General features: G+C 40.5%; 1 protein-coding gene across 1 annotated transcript in view; it reads right to left on the bottom strand.

Annotated features, from left to right (window-relative positions):
• FAIM (Fas apoptotic inhibitory molecule) overlaps window positions 1-20,657 on the bottom strand; it is a 472,349-nt gene that overhangs the window by 291,276 nt on the left and 160,416 nt on the right. Inside the window, exon 2 of the mRNA XM_044075005.1 lies at window positions 15,551-15,689. Within this exon, the coding sequence (XP_043930940.1) occupies window positions 15,551-15,661 (111 nt within the window). The 5' untranslated portion in view covers window positions 15,662-15,689. The remainder of the gene's footprint in view (window positions 1-15,550; window positions 15,690-20,657) is intronic.

Here is a 20,657-nt window from a genome sequence, read left to right as displayed (position 1 = left end):
GAGAACCAAGAAGAAATAGTCTACTTGGATACTGCTATTCCCAATGACTAGGGATGAAAGGAAACAAAGAGCTGATCAAATTTCCTAATAGTCTTAGTCTTAGCCAAATAAAATCTGAGTTGTCTATGCATATCCAATGTGTGCAGCACCTTCTCACTAGCAGATTGTGTAGAAGGGAAAAAAGTGGGCAAATGAATAGCCTGATTCAGGGAAAACTCATTCACAACCTTGCACATAAAAGCAGGATTAGTATGTAAGGATACCCTGTTCTTATGAAACACCAAAAAAAGGAGGACAACCCTTAAGGCTTTGACGCTCTGAAACCCATCTGGAAGAAGTTATGGTTAACAAAAGTACAGTCTTCCAAGAGCAATGGTGCAGGGAAGCTCAAGCTGCAACCTCAAAAGAAGCTACAGTGAATTTCTCCAAAACAAAATTAAGATCCCAGGGAGGAGGAACAGGCTTCATGGGAGGCCTAATAGGAAGGACACCTTTAAGAAATTGTTTACCTTCAAATCTAGAAGTTAGAGGAGGAGATAAAGGCAGACAAGCAGAGATAGCTGATAAATGGGCCTTAAACAAAGAATAAGCCAACCCAGCATTGAGCAATTCACACAGATAAGAGAGAACCAAAGAACATCCACAAAAAGTAGATACAAGTTATGAGAAAGACACCAAACAGAAAACCTCTTCCATTTGGAGAAGGATTTCCTAGTATTGGGTTTCCTGGCCTCCTGCAGGGCCTTAAGCACATCCTCAGAAAATAGATGTCTATATGGAATGAAAATCCTATCACCCACAATATCAGCTGAAGAGTGAACAGGTGGGGATGGATGAGAAATCCCTTCTCTTGTGTGAGTAGGTTCACCCTGTAAGGCTACCCTTGGCTAAATGCAGAAGAGGGAGCCAATATTGCCTCAGCCAAAAGGGAGTCACCAACAAGACTTTGGGGGGAGTTCTGTTGAATTTTTAAACAGGACGTTTGGAATGAGGGGAAGAGGAGGGGAAGAAACATTGCCTTTCAAGAAAAAGAGATGGTGTCCACCTTCCACACCAGAGGACCTGTGACTCTGGCACAAAACAGAGAAGTTGTCTGTTCAGAGGGGAGGCAAATAGGTCTATTTGAGGAGTACCCCACTAATGGACAATGTCCAGAAATACATCCCTGTGAAGCATCCATTCATGGGATTGAGTTAAGGACCTGCTCAGAGAGCCTGCCACAATGTTTTGACCTGAGGGAGTGTAAACTGCCTGAAGAGTCACTTCATACTGGAGAGCAAGATCCCATACCAAGAGTACCAACTGGCAAAGATGATAAGATCTTGTTTCCCCCTGTTTGTTTACATATCACATTACTGTGGTGCTGTCTGTAAACACCTTAACAGTTCCCAGGAAGAAAAGAGGATGAAAATCTCATCTCTTTGACAATGATATGTTCTTTCTGTTGACAAGGAGACCACACATCCCTGCACCTTTAGGGAGCCAAACTCAGTTCTCCATCCCATGTCTGAAGCATCTGTGAACAGCTCCTGAGAAGGAAGAGGGGGATGAAAAGGTAGCCCTGCATTTAGGGACAACTGCTGGATCCACAAGTGTAGTTCTCTCTCAAGACAAGGTAGAAGAGGAACTATAAATTCTAGGGGATGAGCATGTTGAAGCCAAACTGACTTCAGGAACCACTGAAACTTCCTCATATGAAGTTTGGCCACAGAGAGCATAGGGATGGCGGCTGTCATGAAACCCAGAGCTCTTAGAAACTTAATGGCTGTAATGGGAGTTAGAGGAAGAAGAGTTTGAAAGAAAGAGCTGAGGGTCAAGTCCTTACGTGGAGGCAGGGATGCCAGTAAAGGGACCGTCTGAATCCTGCAACCCAGAAAAACATGGTCCTGAGGAGTCGGAGGACTCTTTGAAGTTAATTGTAAACACGAGGCTCTGAAGAAGAGAAATGGCAGAATGGAGATTTTGCAACAGGATCTCTAGAGAGGATGCCTGAAACAGAATGTCTTTCAAGTAGGGAAATACTTGGATCCCCTGAATCCTGCAAAAAGCAATCACAGGAGCGAGGCATTTGGTGAATACCGGTGGTGCAGCAGAAAGGCCAAAGGGCAAAGCAGAGAACTGAAAATGTCAGGAAGGAACAGAAAAAAGAAAAAACTTTCTGAAAAAGTGGATGGATTGGAATATGCAGATAAACATCCTTGAGATCCAGAGACACCATATAAGCCTGAGGAAGCAAATGAGGGAAGAAAATCTCAAGGAACATCATTCAAAAAGTGGGCACCTTCAGAAAAGTGTTTAGATGATGGAGGTCTAGAACTGGTCTCCAAGTACCCTCTCTTTTGGTTACCACAAACATCCTGGAGTAAAATCCCTATCCCCTTTGGGACACAGGCACTTCTTGAATAGAATGTTGTTATACTTCTTGAATAGTACACTGAGTCAATAGTTCCCAGGCACCTCTGGAAAAAAGAAGAGTTGTTCCTGAGGCAGCTGAGAAATACCCAAAAAAGGGGGAAGGGATTTCCACACCATGAAATACCCCTGGTGACTAATGGACAGAACCTAGGAATCCTAAGTAATCTGTAGCCAAATGAGAAGAAAGAGACCGAGAGAGACCAAAAGAAACAGAAAAGTGGCTAGGAAGAATAGGATAGTCAGACAGCACCTGGTTTCCCTGGAAAGGAATATATCTGAGGCACTAAAGTCCAAGTAGCCTTAGCAGGAGAAGCCTGCTTGCCACACTTTTTGCCCTTGAGAGGAGTGCAAGACTGACTTTGAAAAAAGGCTGGCTTATTGGGGTAGTTTCTCTGAAATTTAGGAACAGGAGAAACAAATACTTGTTTGAGTTCCTGTAAAGCCTTACCCTTATCCTGAAGGGAATTAAACAAATCAGCAGCAGCCTTACCAATTAAGTGCTTATTATCAAGAGGGGCATCCATCAACTTAGCCTTGATATCATTAGGTAAAGGTTGAAGCTGAAGCCAAGAATATCTCTTCATCACTGACCCAAAACCAGTATCCCTAGAGGAAGCATCTGCTGCTTCACAACTACAATTGATGAAATGATGAGCCACCTGGGATGAAGTCACTAAAGGAAACGGCAGAAATTTTACCCTCAGAGTCTGGACGATCAGATACAACCTAACAAGCCTAGGAAAGGAAAGCCAACACATACCTGGACATATGGGTCTGATAATTAACAGCCCTAAAAGACAAGGTAGCGGAGGTATAAACCTTCTTACCTAGCCTTTCCAAGGTTCTGCTATCTTTATCAGAGGGCAGAAATTTGGGTGAAGGAAGCAATTGAGAGGGTTTGTCAGAGGTTACAGACACCACTGAAGGGTCAGCAGCAGACACTTGTAGGAAAATGTACAGTCCTCAGGCACCCTATAGAACCTATCATGTTTCTTGGGAGCAGAGGGCTGAGAATCAGGAGCTTTAGAGGCATTGTAAAATGCATCCAAGAAAGGAGTCAAAGCAGGTAGAACAGCAGAAGATTTAGGAGATTCCATCTGCAGCAACTCATACTACCTCTTATGAATCTCAGAGACCTCAGCACAATTCCATTTAAAGAACTCCATCATCCTGGAGATTGTGCCCCAGAAGAAATCTTTTCAAAGGGAGTATCAGGACTGGTAGACTCCTCTTCCTCTGTCCCATAGTCCAAAGGAGAAGGAATCTGAGAAGAGTAAGCAAGGGATTCCTCATCCGAATCCAACTCCTTCTCAGAGGAATCCTGTTCTCTGGGTCTTTTAAAGGGAGTAGAGCACCAAGGCGGAGATGGAACAGGAACTCCCTGAGGAAGTTTCAATGCCATCAATGCACTAAACAAACCGAGTGAAGACCTTAGGAGCAGGGGAAATAGGTTTAGTTTTTTTTTGTTTTTTTTTCTTCAGTGGGATATCTGCCTTATAAAACTTGGAAGGCTCTGACCCAGGATGGCATTCAGTAATGGTAGTAGGGCCTTCTTCTCTGAGTAAAATCTGAGGAACACCCTTAGGCCCGTTGGAAATGAACAACTGTAGTTTCCTCTGAACATCCAAAATGGACTTCTGCACAGCCTCTTCAGACGTACTTAAAGCCGGATCCCCACCAGCCTCCAACCTGGTCATGGTAGAGGAATCCACCAACAAAGCTGGACAAACCTCCAGGCATTCACTCACCTCAGGAGAGACATCTGATGGAGTCTGAAGAGTGGAAGATTCCGGCCTAGGTTTCTTGGCCTTCTTCTCGGACGGCTATCCCTCAGGGCAGGAAGTTCCCTCCATCGTATTTTTTGAAAGACATTTAAGATGCTGATTCTCAAGATAAAGAGCCAAAGAAGAAAGTCTACTATGCAAAGTTTTAAGTACAAAAGCCTGACAGATGGAACAAGATGTAGGGCCGTACGAGGTGCAAAGACAAAACAGACACTGTTTGTGGTGGTCTGTATGGGAAATCTGTCTCCCACACTGGCATATACCCTTCTTGGATGATATGAAATCCCTCAAGCAACATAAAGGAAATAAAACAAGTAAAAATGAACCCCAAACAGGGCACTTATCTGCAATGGCTCGGTGAAACCAGCAATGGAAAGTAGATGTTCAGACTTACGATCAAGAGATGGCATTTGGACTAGTGGCAAAGAAGTTCTGAGGATGCTATGTCTGGACGTCACCTTTATGTCCTATGCTGCGCGAGAAGCCTACTTGTGACATACAGCATACCATAAAGCAACCCTAAGGCTTTGGTATACTGGCCAGATGTTAGGCTGCCCAAGGCAGGGGATCGCTACTGTTATGAATACTGCAACAGTGACACAGAAGGACATCAATACATGCATAAAATGTTTTGGAGGAGGAATGAAGTTTAAGAGAAGGCAGGAATTAAAAACTTAATGTAATGTTGACTAGATTATAGGATATATAACAATATATGTGATGCATAATGTGAACTTGTTAATATAGTTTCATTACTTTTATACCAATATAAGTTTGCCTATGTCACAAGTGATAATTCAATAAAGGAGTTTGAGAAAAAAGATAATGCATCATCAATGTTAATATACATTTCCCTAGTCACACTTTTTTTGTCATTCTGAGGATCACAACTATAGTTCTTGAGCATTCAATGGGCATCCACTGCGGTATGGGTCTAGTCAAATAAGACACTACATGGATGTCTTTATGAGTTCTTTGCATGCGATAAGCAAATTTAAATATTTATCTTAATTAGTACTTATAAGAAACTTATAACTGTTAATCGTGTAGAAAAGCTGTTAAACTCTAGAAAGTTATCACTGAAACTGTAATAAGAATAAAAATAGCAAAGACACTGTTCAGGAAAAAAAAAAACAAATGCTATGGTGCAACAGAGATTATACGCAACACTAAAAAGTGACAACACTGTAGGATATTTCAGTGCCTAGCAAGTACAAGGCCTGTGTTGGTACCTCACAAAGATCAAATTACTTGTATGCAAACCTAAGTGTTAAGATTTACGTTTACAGTGACCCTCTCCAAAGATGATATAAATAACACTGTCAGAGAACACAAACAAGACTTCTAACTAAAACCTGATCACATACGAGATACTTTCCATCCATTACAATATTCTCAAGCACTGGTAATCATTCACAGTGAGAAAAAGTGTACTACGGAAAGGTGGAGGAAATTTATCTGACATATTCAACAGAGAACAGATGCTTTAGAGGAAATCTTCAATAAAAATATTCTAATTACTCTACTCCTGTGGAAAAAATGTTTATTTCAAAAACTTCCAAATTTTCTAAAATTAAAAGGAAAAACAGGAAAATTATCAGTACTTCACATTTCTTAAAAGATGGTTAAAACATAGTTTCATAGTTTAGTACTAGGCTATCTGCCCTGGGGCATTTGTAAGCCTAGCCATAGTGATGTGGCTTTCGCCACCCCATGAAATGGTACAAAAATATACAGAATAGATTTAGAATACTGTGCCTCTGTCTAGTAGTGACACAGTGAAGGTCCCCTTATATAATATAATTAGTTTACTGTGCCCCTGTCTAGTAGTGACACAGAGGTGACCCCTGGGGTAAACTTACGATCTCCCATCCACTCATCAAGATTTCTCTTGAAGAGAGTCAGTGAGGAGCTCTGCCTAACATGAACTGAGATTCTGTTCCAGAGCATGGGAAGCCTCTGGGTTATGAATCTATCCCTCCAGCATGTCCTATTCATACTTGTGCCAAGGTTTAAGTCTTTAGCTCTCGTGGTTCTGATGGATTTGGATTTTTTGAGGTGGAGCATGTCCATCAGTTCCTGATTGGACATGGCCTTGTACGTCAGGCACAGATCACCTCTGAGCAGGCGGTATGCTACTGAATAGAGCTGAAGTTCTTTAGTCTGGCAGAATAAGACATATGTTGGAGACCCTTGATCCTCTTGGTGAGGTACGTTTGTGGTCTCTCCAGCTGCTGCAAGTGCCGGGTGAGGTACATACCAAATGGGGCATTGTACTCAATCATGGGTCTGATGAGGGAGGAGTATAGGGGTACAATGACATCCTTGGATATGGATGTGAATCCCTTCATGATAAGGTGTGCAAGGTAGAATGTCTTTCTAACCACTTTGGCAACGTGGGTGTCAAATGAGAGGTCGCTGTCGACTTGGGTCCCTAGGTCTCTGATTACTTTTTCCATACTCAGTGGGATACTGTCTATGTGGGTACTTTGTTTTTCCCAAAGGGGATGACTATAAATTTTTTGGCATTTAGTTTAAGGCCATGACTCCGGCACCAGTTGTCCGTTTCTATGAGGCCTTTTTGTAGGATGTATGTGTCAGCTGGTGTATCGACTATGGCGCCTAGTTTGCAGTCATCTGCAAACTTTGTCAGCCACAACCCTCCCATGTTTGCTTTAACATCCGAGAAATAAATGTCGAACAAGAGGGGTCCCAGGACAGATCCCTGTGGGACACCACTTGTGACTAGCTGAGTCTGACATGGCTCCAGCGATTTTGACTTTATGGGTTCTGTCCTTTAGCCAGTTTGCAACCCATCTAGTGACATAAGGGTTTACATTTAAGCTGTTGAGCTTATCTATGATGCCTGAGTGGGGCACTGTGTCGAAGGCCTTAGCCAAGTCCAGGTAGGCTGTATGGACTGCTTTGCCCTCATCAATGGCTCTAGTGACTGTTTCGAAAAAGTCAACCAGGTTCAAAAGGCAGGATCTGTCCTTTACAAAACCGAACTGGGTGTGATCAGGCAGAGCCATCAGAGGCCTCATCTGAGGAGTGGGGATCAGGAGGCTCAAACCTGGGCCTTTTGTCTAGAGGAGGTTGAGAGCCCCTGCCCGGATGGGGCTGAGAGCCCCTAATTAAGGAAATAAGGTCCTCTGCCAAACTTAGAATCTGTGAACCTGTAGTGGGTCCCTGAGGAATAGCCCTGGGAGGCAAAGCTTTTGGGTGCTTAGCAGCTTTAGCCCTGGTGAATGCCTTTATGGACATGGATGCAGGAGGCCTGGCTGCACCACGTGCTGGTGTAGTTTTGTCTAGAGGAATGGTGTCGGATGTTTCCAGGACACCAGTTTCTGAAGGAAATTCTATAACCGACTCAGTAGGGGCCTCCGGGGCCGAGGTTGTCGGTTGAGCGGTTTCAGCGGTTGGAAGTACCAAGGACTCGGTTTCAGCCGAGACCGAGACACTCACGGTAGGCCTAGCCGTGGTTTCAGCCGAAACCATGGGCCGCGTGTGTCGGTCCTTGTCCTTCCGTTTCTTGGTTAAATGAGGAGTCGGAGTCTCCGACGGCATATTATAAGAGAAACTAGCCCCAAAAAATTCCTCTGCAAACTCCGCCTGATGCCTAAGAGTGCGTCGATTGAAGGAAGCACAGGCTGAACAGGCCGAGACATCGTGGTCTGGGCCTAGGCATGGGAGGCAGTAAGAGTGGAAATCCTTATGAGGTATTTGTTTCCCACAAGTTAAGCAATTATTAACTTTATCTGACATCGGCTGAGGCAAGAAAGAGTCCCCAACGGGGTACTTAGCTTTTGAAGTCTTCGGTAGCTGAATTACAGGAGCTGGCCGACCGGCACTTGCGAACTGCTTCTGCTTCGGGCACCACGCGGCAAGAAAGACTGGGGAAGATGGCGTCGGCTGACGCTTTTATACCCCAGGCGCTCTGACGTCGGGGAAGGGGCGACTTCAGCCGACGCCGGACCCAGATTTTGGAATCCGGCCGACCGAAGGGCTGCCTGAGGCAGGACAACCCATATGTAAGGACTGCAGATGCATCCTTGAAGGACATCGAGGCATTTGGTGAATACCCTTGGTGCAGCAGAAAGGCCAAAGGGCAAAGCAGAGAACTGAAAATGTCAGGAAGGAACAGAAAAAAGTAAAAACTTTCTGAAAAAGTGGATGGATTGGAATATGCAGATAAACATCCTTGAGATCCAGAGACACCATATAAGCCTGAGGAAGCAAATGAGGGAAGAACATCTCAAGGAACATCATTCAAAAAGTGGGCACCTTCAGAAAAGTGTTTAGATGATGGAGGTCTAGAACTGGTCTCCAAGTACCCTCTCTTTTGGTTACCACAAACATCCTGGAGTAAAATCCCCATCCCCTTTGGGACACGGGCACTTCTTGAATAGAATGTTGTTATACTTCTTGAATAGTACACTGAGTCAATAGTTACCAAGCACCTCTGGAAAAAAGAATAGTTGTTCCTCAGGCAGCTGAGAAATACCCAAAAAGGGGGGAAGGGATTTCCACACCATGAAATACCCCTGGCGACTAATGGACAGAACCTAGGAATCCTAAGTAATCTGTAGCCAAATGAGAAGAAAGAGATCGAGAGAGACCAAAAGAAACAGAAAAGTGGCTAGGAAGAATAGTATAGTCAGACAGCACCTGGTTTCCCTGGAAAGGAATATATCTGAGGCACTAAAGTCCAAGTAACCTTAGCAGGAGAAGCCTGCTTGCCACACTTTTTGCCCTTGAGAGGAGTGCAAGACTGACTTTGAAAAAAGGCTGGCTTATTGGGGTAGTTTCTCTGAAATTTAGGAACAGGAGAAACAAATACTTGTTTGAGTTCCTGTAAAGCCTTACCCTTATCCTGAAGGGAATTAAACAAATCAGCAGCAGCCTTACCAATTAAGTGTTTATTATCAAGAGGGGCATCCATCAACTTAGCCTTGATATCATTAGGTAAAGGTTGAAGCTGAAGCCAAGAATATCTCTTCATCACTGACCCAAAACCAGTATCCCTAGAGGAAGCATCTGCTGCTTCACAACTACAATTGATGAAATGATGAGCCACCTGGGAGGAAGTCACTAAAGGAAATGGCAGAAATTTTACCCTCAGAGTCTGGATGATCAGATACAACCTGACAAGTCTAGGACAGGAAAGCCAACACATACCTGGACATATGGGTCTGATAATTAATAGCCCTAAAAGACAAGGTAGCGGAGGTATAAACCTTCTTACCTAGCCTTTCCAAGGTTCTGCTATCTTTATCAGAGGGCAGTAATTTGGGTGAAGGAAGCAATTAGGAGGGTTTGTCAGAGGTTACAGACACCACTGAAGGGTCAGCAGCAGACACTTGTAGGAAAATGTACAGTCCTCAGGCACCCTATAGAACCCATCATGTTTCTTGGGAGCAGAGGGCTGAGAATCAGGAGCTTTAGAGGCATTGTAAAATGCATCCAAGAAAGGAGTCAAAGCAGGTAGAACAGCAGAAGATTTAGGAGATTCCATCTGCAGCAACTCATACTACCTCTTATGAATCTCAGAGACCTCAGCACAATTCCATTTAAAGAACTCCCATCATCCTGGAGATTGTGCCCCAGAAGAAATCTTTTCAAAGGGAGCATCAGAACTGGTAGACTCCTCTTCCTCTGTCCCATAGTCCAAAGGAGAAGGAATCTGAGAAGAGTAAGCAAGGGATTCCTCATCCGAATCCAACTCCTTCTCAGAGGAATCCTGTTCTCTGGGTCTTTTAAAGGGAGTAGAGCACCAAGGGGGAGATGGAACAGAAACTCCCTGAGGAAGTTTCAATGCCATCAATTCACTAAACAAACCGAGTGAAGACCTTAGGAGCAGGGGAAATAGGTTTAGTTTTTTTTTTGTTTTTTTTTCTTCAATGGGATATCTGCCTTATAAAACTTGAAGTCTCTGACTCAGGATGGCATTCAGTAATGGTAGTAGGGCCTTCTTCTCTGACTAAAATCTGAGGAACACCCTTAGGCCCCTTGGAAATGAACAACTGTAGTTTCCTCTGAACATCCAAAATGGACTTCTGCACAGCCTCTTCAGACGTACTTAAAGCCGGATCCCCACCAGCCTCCAACCTGGTCATGGTAGAGGAATCCAACAACAAAGCTGGACAAACCTCCAGGCATTCACTCACCTCAGGAGAGACATCTGATGGAGTCTGAAGAGTGGAAGATTCCGGCCTAAGTTTCTTGGCCTTCTTCTCGGACGGCTGTCCCTCAGGGCAGGAAGTTCCCTCCATCGTATTTTTTGAAAGACATTTAAGATGCTGATTCTCAAGATAAAGAGCCAAAGAAGAAAGTCTACTATGCAAAGTTTTGAGTACAAAAGCCTGACAGATGGAACAGGATGTATGGGCGTGCGAGGTGCAAAGACAAAACAGACACGGTTTGTGGTGGTCTGTATGGGAAATCTGTCTCCCACACTGGCATATACCCTTCTTGGATGATATGAAATCCCTCAAGCAACAAAAAGGAAATAAAACAAGTAAAAATGAACCCCAAACAGGGCATTTATCTGCAATGGCTCGGTGAAACCAGCAATGGAAAGTAGATGTTCAGACTTACGATCAAGAGATGGCATTTGGACTAGTGGCAAAGAAGTTCTGAGGATGCTACGTCCAGACGTCACCTTTATGTCCTATGCTGCGCGAGAAGCCTACTTGTGACATAAAGCGTACCATAAAGCAACCCTAAGGCTTTGGTATACTGGCCAGATGTTAGGCTGCCCAAGGCAGGGGATCGCTACTGTTATGAATACTGCAACAGTGACACAGAAGGACATCAATACATGCATAAAATGTTTTGGAGGAGGAATGAAGTTTAAGAGAAGGCAGGAATTAAAAAATGAATGTAATGTTGACTAGATTATAGGATATATAACAATATATGTGATGTATAATGAGAACTTGTTAATATAATTTCATTACTTTTATACCAATATAAGTTTGCCTATGTCACAAGTGATAATTCAATAAAGGAGTTTGAGAAAAAAGATAATGCATCATCAATGTTAATATACATTCCCCTAGTCGCACTTTTTTTGTCATTCTGAGGATCACAACTATAGTTCTTGAGCATTCAATGGGCATCCACTGTGGTATGGGTCTAGTCAAATAAGACACTACATGGAAATCTTTATGAGTTCTTTGCATGCGATAAGCAAATTTAAATATTTATCTTAATTAGTACTTATAAGAAACTTATAACTGCTAATCGTGTAGAAAAGCTGTTAAACTCTAGAAAGTTATCACTGAAACTGTAATAAGAATAAAAATAGCAAAGACACTGTTCAGGAAAAAAAAAACAAATGCTATGGTGCAACAGAGATTACACGCAACACTAAAAAGTGACAACACTGTAGGATATTTCAGTGCCTAGCAAGTACAAGGCCTGTGTTGGTACCTCACAAAGATCAAATTACTTGTATGAAAACCTAAGTGTTAAGATTTACGTTTACAGTGACCCTCCCCAAAGATGATATAAATAACACTGTCAGAGAACACAAACAAGACTTCTAACTAAAACCTGATCACATACGAGATACTTTACATCCATTAAAATATTCTCAAGCACTGGTAATCATTCACAGCAAGCAAAAGTGTACTACAGAAAGGTGTAGGAGGAAATTTATCTGACATATTCAACAGAGAACAGATGCTTTAGAGGAAATCTTTAATAAAAATATTCTAATTACCCTACTCCTGTGGAAAAAATGTTTATTTCAAAAACTTCCAAATTTTCTAAAATTAAATGGAAAAAGAGGAAAATTATCAGTACTTCACATTTCTTAAAAGATGGTTAAAACATAGTTTCATAGTTTAGTACTAGGCTATCTGCCCTGGGGCATTTGTAAGCCTAGCCATAGTGATGTGGCTTTCGCCACCCCATGAAATGGTACAAAAATGTACAGAATAGATTTAGAATACTGTGCCTCTGTCTAGTAGTGACACAGTGAAGGTCCCCTTATTTAATAGAATTAGTTTACTGTGCCCCTGTCTAGTAGTGACACAGAGGTAATCCCTGGGGTAAACTTACGATCTCCCATCCACTCATCAAGATTTCTCTTGAAGAGAGTCAGTGAGGGGCTCTGCCTAACATGAACTGGGATTCTGTTCCAGAGCATGGGAAGCCTCTGGGTTATGAATCTATCCCTCCAGCATGCCCTATTCATACTTGTGCCGAGGTTTAAGTCTTTAGCTCTCGTGGTTCTGATGGATTTGGATTTTTTGAGGTGGAGCATGTCCATCAGTTCCTGATTGGACATGGCCTTGTATGTCAGGCACAGATCACCTCTGACCAGGCGGTATGCTACTGAATAGAGCTGGAGTTTCTTTAGTCTGGCAGAATAAGACATATGTTGGAGACCCTTGATCCTCTTGGTGAGGTACGTTTGTGGTCTCTCCAGCTGCTGCAAGTGCCGGGTGAGGTACATACCAAATGGGGCATTGTACTCAATCATGGGTCTGATGAGGGAGGAGTATAGGGGTACAATGACATCCTTGGATCTGGATGTGAATCCCTTCATGATAAGGTGTGCAAAGTAGAATGTCTTTCTAACCACTTTGGCAACATAGGTGTCAAATGAGAGGTCGCTGTCGACTTGGGCCCCTAGGTCTCTGATTACTTTTTCCGTACTCAGTGGGTTACTGTCTATGTGATAATTTGTGGGTACTTTGTTTTTCCCAAAGGGGATGACTATACATTTTATGGCATTTAGTTTAAGGCCATGACTCCAGCACCAGTTGTCCGTTTCTGTGAGGCCTTTTTGTAGGATGCATGTGTCAGCTGGTGTATCGACTATGGCGCCTAGTTTGCAGTCATCTGCAAACTTTGTCAGCCACAACCCTCCCATGTTTGCTTTAACATCTGAGAAATAAATGCCAAACAAGAGGGGTCCCAGGCCAGATCCCTGTGGGACACCACTTGTGACTGGCTTTGAGTCTGACATGGCTCCAGCGATTTTGACTTTATGGGTTCTGTCCTTTAGCCAGTTTGCAACCCATCTAGTGACATAAGGGTTTACATTTGAGCTGTTGAGCTTATCTATGATGCCTGAGTGGGGTATTGTGTCGAAGGCCTTAGCCAAGTCCAGGTAGGCTGTATGGACTGCTTTGCCCTCATCAATGGCTCTAGTGACTGTTTCGAAAAAGTCAACCAGGTTCAAAAGGCAGGATCTGCCCTTTACAAAGCCGAACTGGGTGTGATCAAGTGTCTGTAGGTCCCCAATGTCTCTGTTTATGAGTTCCATAATGATTCTTTCCATAGCTTTGCAGACCAGGCTGGTTAAGCTTATGGGGCGGTAGTTCCCAGGGTCTGTACAGGTACCCCCTTTGTGGAGTGGGACCACTGTTGCTGTACGCCAGTGTTCAGGTACATATCCTGTAGTAAGGCTAAGGTTAAATAGCATTTTTATGTGCGGGTTTATCTCATCTTGGAGTTCACGTAGCACGCAACCTGGGATATCGTCAGGTCCCATTGATGCTGTGTTTTTAGCTTTGCTGAGGGCGGCTCTCACCTGGACATCTGAGATGACAGGGAGATTATATTCGGCTGGGATAAGTATTTCTTCTTTTAGGGGTGAGGGAGGGGAGAAATTTGCACTGAACCTGTCAGCCAGAATGTTGGCAATATCTCTGGCTTCAGTGTAATTTTTGTCGTTGTGAACTAACTCTGAGCATATCTGAGGGTTTCCCCCCAGGTTTCTAACATAGCTGAAGAAGGCTTTGTGGTTATCTTTAGTGTCCTTAGCGATTTTTCTCTCAAAGTTGGCCTTGGATGTTTTTATGAGAGAACGTAGTTTTCTGCTAGTGTTGATCACAGATGTCTTCCCTTTATGGGATTTTGCTCTGTCGTGCAGTAGCGTCCTTCTTTTGTTATACAATTTGTTAATGGCTGAGGTCCACCAGACAGGACACTTGCCTTTGTTGGAGATGGTCTTGGATTTATTTAGGATTGCATGATCCATGCATTCTTGGAGATGTCCATAGAAAGCATTTGTGAAGGATTCAGCATTGTGGGATGTGGTTTCCACTGGCCCAGTGGGCTTAAAGTATACCATCTCAGTCTTAAGAAGAGTGAAGTCTGCTTTTGAGAAGTTTTTCACTGTGGTCTTTTGTGCTGGGGGTGGAGGTGGGATATGTATATCCAGGGTGATTAGTTTGTGGTCAGATCTCACTAGTGAGGGGTATACCTCCGGTGTGGAGCATTTTGTCCCCATGTTTGTGATGATCAGGTCTAGTATATTATCTCCCCTAGTGGGAGAGGTGACTAGTTGTTCCAGTGCATTTGAATTTATGAATTCCAGGAATCTTTGGACTAGGGTGTTAGGGCTAGAATAATGTACCCAATATATGTTAGGGTAGTTGAAGTCTCCCAGTATGATGGTATTTTGTGATACATTCATATCCTCCAATGTCTTCAGGAAGGCTGAGTGGAGTTCCTGAGATTGGGAGGGTGGTCTGTAACATGCTACCAGTTGTATAGCAGTTTTGCCTATGGTTAGTTGCACCTGTATGGTCTCCGATGCTTCATGTGTTGCTACTAACCTGGAGGTGTGGGTGTCCTTGATGAATATGGACACTCCCCCTCCCTTTGTGATTCGGCCCGGATTTTGGGGCCAAAAAGCATGATACGGGGTATAGCCTGGTAGCGCTGGGGTGCTCTCAGGAGCCTTGAACCAGGTTTCAGTTACTGCACAGACGTCAATGTTCTCTATACTGAGGAGTGTCTCAAGTGCCTGCATCTTGAGATTTAGACTTCTGGCATTGAGCAGCATTACCCTTAGTTTTTTTCCATTTTTTTTCTAAGGAGGTGGGTTTGTCTTTTGAGCCTTGCCTAATCTGGTTCATATGTGGTGCATTCTGTTGCTGGGACTGGGTGGTAATATTAGATTGAATGACAGCTATTGCCCAGTTCTACCAAGAAACACCATGCATTTTACTGGTAATGAAACAGACAGTTATGCACTTTAAAGCATGGCCCAACCTAACCAAATAAAGAATGTCAGGATGAGGATGATGAAACACTACCTAACCCTAAAACGTTTACCTAATCAACTATTTATAAATTCCATTGTTCAAAAATAGTTACTTGTCATATACGTTAAGTTATGCAATATTGTGAATTTGTAAATATTTTATAACTAAATAATTTAAATATAAAATACCACTAGACAGACTATAAACTAGACAGTTTAATTTAAGCACGAGCATGCACTGTAATGCTACTTTTCAAAATTACTGTTTTTAATAATGTTGCAAATATAAAGTTTAAAAATATGTATTTATAATTATGTATAATGTAAACTTCTTAATACTTACTTTTCCATCTACGTATACAACACGTTTTCCCGAAGTGGTTCCATGCTCAAATTCAATTTTATGAACACCATCACTCAGAGCTACTTCCCAGACAGCTACAAGATCCGTCATTTTTTTCTGCAAGTAACTGTAGCGAAATCTATGAAACACAAATTATATTATGGAAAAAAATAATTCCTTCAACAAGTTATAGTGGCAATCAGTTTAATTCAAAACACTTAAGAATCTGTAAAAACAAATAATTTATCACAAAAAGAGTTCCATATTGTTGCCATCTGCCATTGAACAGTAATGTTGCAAATTTAGAAAATGAATTTAAAAAAGGTCTTGAACAAACATGTAACATGATACACTACAAAACAAACTTTATGTCCATCAGTTCATCAGCTAGACCTTAAAACAGCATAATTAACAATGTAAATGAGACAGTGTATTAGAATTTAGGGAGAAAATTAAAACTTTAAAACTCTATATTATAATCAATTATAAACAGGAAATATTTATTTTTTTAAACATATTCATTTAAGAAGATGTAAACATTTTATGATTAACGCTTATTTCCTGTAAAAAACCAAAATTATGCCTGTCAAATATATTGCAAGTAATTTTACAAATGGCAAAAAATGCAAAGAGAGTGGCACAATGGTGCAGAAGTTAGCAATGCTATCTTACCATGCTTGATTCTCCCATCTGATTCTCAGCTGTGATGCCACACAAAAGGCATCTACATGTCCTCCTTGTGATCATGTGGGTTTCAGTCAAATGTTCTAGTTCCTCACATCTCAAAGATGTGTTGCAACAAATTGCCTACTGGAGTGAGACTGTGTGTGTGTGTGTGTGTGTGTGTGTGTGTGTGTGTGTGTGTGTGTGTGTGTGTGTGTGTGTGTGTGTGTGTGTGTGTGTGTGTGTGTGTGTGTGTGTCTGAGTGCATCCTGCAAATATTTAGTGCCCTATTTGGGTTAATATTTTTGTGTCTCATCCACAGAGTGCTAAGATAGGGTCTGGCTCTGTAATAAACCTGAAATGGATTAAAGGTGAAACTGGAGAGGACTTCCAAGATGGCTGCACACTAATCAAAAGCACAAGTTAAACTCTGCCAGTGTGAAAACAGAAACTGAAAAAAAAGGAGTGCCACTGTTTTTTTTTTTTTTTTTTTGGTAAAATTCATTTAGTGACTAGTAAACACACTTCCTGGATTCAAGCAAATAAGACATTTGGAAAACATGAAAGAAAATCAACCAGAAAACGTGAAAAGAAAACACTATCTGGGAAGGATTCTGCAGCTGTTTGGCAAAAAGCAGTTCAAGCTTCAGCTTTGGTTCAAGAAATGGCTTCCAGTAATTTAGAGGAAAAAATAAATCAAATGCAATGAGAGGTGATTAAAAAAAATGAAACACTGAAAAAATATTGACTCAAACAACAAAAGACTGGAAAAAAATAGAAGCTTTAACTAGCCCTTCAGATGATAAAACTGATAAAACTGCAAAAATCAGGGGATGATATGAAAAAAAAGCTGGTCAAATATGAGGTTTCTCAAGAGCTGTTCAAAAATAGTACAGTTAGAGGACAAAGTGTACAGAGAAAATCTGAGATCTACTGTATCAGAGAAACTGGAAGGAACACATGGTATTAATTTAATGAAAGCACAAATAAGCAACTGGACTGGTGTGCCACAACACAATTTGTTAATTGAAAGGGCACATTAACTGTATTCTCCAAACCTGGTCATGAAAAAGCAGCCAAGATCTACATTAGTAAAGATGTAATCATACAAGCAGAAAGAGTTGTTCATGGCAAAATTGTGGTGGAAGGGTAAGAATTAAAAACTGGAGACAGCAGTGTTTGTAGAAGGTTATTACTCATTGCTCACTAGGCAGAAAAGAAGCAAATGTATCCCAGTGATCAGGGAATGTCAAGACATAGACATGTGATTCAAGCTGCTGTATTCAGCTGTCTTCAAAGTGTTTTTTACTGGTGGATCCATATAATTTTTTGATACAGATCAGGCTAACGAGGAAATAAAGTTTTTGCACAAAAAAGTGAGTCAGCCAGTGGAAGGGGACTCTGATTCTCATTCTTCTGAGGGTAAGGTTCATAGACAGACTTTGCCAGTGCAACCTTTTCCAGTGTTACAAAGGAAAATGCTTGACAGAAAGAAAAAATGCAGGAGTTAACTAGAAGAATCAGCAATATCTTGTACTTGAATCATTGCTTGGTGTTGGGAGATGGAGATGGAGATGACAACTCTTAAATTGATAAATAAATGAAAAACTATAAAGCATTTTATCATAATTGTGAAATATGGTTTTGCAAGAAAAAGTGTCTGAAAAACACTGAACGTTTGTTGACTCTGTTAAACGTGAAGGTTTAGAAGGATACTTAAAGGAGGAAAACTAAGTCAAACAATTTCTGTTCTTATTACTATTTATATAAAATATTTCATGATGTAAAGTGATCATTACATATAGCAAAACAGTTGTGCAGTATGTAGTCAGGGATATTTTAAATGTGGAGGAGTCTTTTCAGTGACTGCTGTATGTCTTAAATATTAAAGTGAACAAGTACTTTTTAGTTGTTAGAAATAAGGTTTTACAGTACAATGAGAAAATGTCTGGACAAAAGCAAGATTAATGTTCATATGCTGTGATCTTGGCCTGCTGGCATGGGGATAAGGTGTAAAAGTGCAATGACTATATGCAGAATTAGGACAGTTTCTCTTTTTGAAAACCAGGCGATAATCAAATGAACTTCCAAAGAACAAATTCTCACTCTCCAATTTGAATTTAAGCGCTTTCATTCACTTTTATTAACGTGAACTTCCTCAGAAACATATTATTGTGAAAAAATGCTGTTTAAATACTATTTCCACAGGAAATGATGTCATACCATTTGAAATCAAATTAATTAATCAATACATGAAATGCATTCATAATTCCTTGTAATATTTACCATTTGCTCATGTTAATAATACACTGTTAAATAAGCTTTAAAAAAGCTTTAAAAACTCATTTGCATATTTTCAAATCTTTTTGATTGTTTTTTGCTTGTTTTTTAATTATTTTTTAGTTAAAATGACTAATTATTTTTCTTACTATCTATAAATTAAAAAACATTTCAAGTTTATTACTTCATTTAGCCCTGGTGTTTGATCTGCCCCAAAGACTAACTGCCACAGGGACTCCTTACATTCCAAAATGTTGTTCAAGTCTCCTGAGAATAATCCCTTTTTAACTCTATCTAGAATGAAGAATTCAAATTTCTTGAAATCTTTGCATGTATCTGCATGCCTGGCTAATGCGTTATTTTTATCTTTCTTTTTTATTGCCAGAACATGCTCATATACTCTTCTCTTGAAAACTCTCTTTGTTTTGCCAATGTAGTAATTTCTACATGACACACACGTTGCTAAGTACACTACTAATTCACTATTACAGTTGTAATATTCCTTGGCCCAGAAGGTATAATTTAAATGTTCTACTGTTGTAAACGAAGTGTTACTCATATATCTACATTGTTTACAATTAGTACAACTGTACGTTCCTTTCTTATTTGTACAGGTCCTTTCCATATTTTTTCCTTCATTCTTACCTGATTCTAACAACTGTTTCAAGTGTATAATTTTTTTATAAGTGAATTTTGGTTTGTTTCCTATGGCTGAAACTAACTCCCTATTACCCATTATTACTTTCCAGTTACTTTCTATCACTGATCTGATGTCACCCATTTCACTAACTATGGGTAATGGAAATGCTATAGAGAAATCATTGACTTCTTTGTCAGTAATGTTGTTCTTTTTACAAATCACTGATGCTTCTACTAATGTTTCCTCTGAGTAAAAATAGGTTTTGCTACTCCTTTTCTCAATGGTGTAACCTCTCTTTCTATTTTCTCTAAAAACTTCTTTTCATACCCTCTTCTTATAAATAAGTTTCTCAAAAGGGCCAATTCTTTCACAAAAATGTCTTCTTCAGATGTTAACCTACTTAATCTAATTATTTGTCCTTTTATTACTCCCTTTTTCATATGTATCGGATGTAAACTGTCTTTGTGTAAGTAACTGTTTGCAAAATATGGTTTCCTGTATATCTTACTACTGAAAGTGTTTGTATTTGTGTTTGTGTCATTGTGTATACTAAGTGTCAGATCTAAAAAGCTAATGCTTTTACCAAAGTCACTTATTTTAAAGGACAAAAAATTAGTTGTCTGGTTTAAATCTTTTACTAATTCCATGAATTCATGTTTTTCTCCTTTCCACAAAAATATTAAATCATCAATGTATCTCCGATACATAGCCACTTTATTGAACAATGTGTGAGTTTTCAAAAATCTTGTCTCCCAACTTGCCATTACAATATTAGCAAAAGAAGGGGCTACCCTAGACCCCATAGCTACTCCACATTCTTGTTGATAGATATTATTATTAAATTTAAAGAAATTGTTCTCCAAAACTAGCTCCATTAGGGTACAAAGTGAATTTACTTTTGTCCCTGTGGAATCTGTATGTGTATTCAGATATTCTCTCATAAATTCAATACCTGTCTCTTGATCTATACTTGTGTAAAGATTTTTTACGTCTAAGCTCCCAAAATGTAAGTCTTCATTTCCTACTTTGACTTTTTGTTACTTACATCCGATACATATGAAAAAGGGAGTAATAAAAGGACAAATAATTAGATTAAGTAGGTTAACATCTGAAGAAGACATTTTTGTGAAAGAATTGGCCCTTTTGAGAAACTTATTTATAAGAAGAGGGTATGAAAAGAAGTTTTTAGAGAAAATAGAAAGAGAGGTTACACCATTGAGAAAAGGAGTAGCAAAACCTATTTTGTACTCAGAGGAAACATTAGTAGAAGCATCAGTGATTTGTAAAAAGAACAACATTACTGACAAAGAAGTCAATGATTTCTCTATAGCATTTCCATTACCCATAGTTAGTGAAATGGGTGACATCAGATCAGTGATAGAAAGTAACTGGAAAGTAATAATGGGTAATAGGGAGTTAGTTTCAGCCATAGGAAACAAACCAAAATTCACTTATAAAAAAACTATACACTTGAAACAGTTGTTAGAATCAGGTAAGAATGAAGGAAAAAATATGGAAAGGACC

Source organism: Protopterus annectens, chromosome 6.part0 (assembly GCF_019279795.1).
Source record: "Protopterus annectens isolate FY-2018-M chromosome 6.part0, PAN1.0, whole genome shotgun sequence".
NCBI lineage: Eukaryota > Metazoa > Chordata > Ceratodontiformes > Protopteridae > Protopterus > Protopterus annectens.
Note: the sequence above shows the minus strand (reverse complement) of the source record. Positions and strands in the feature narration are given on the sequence as shown.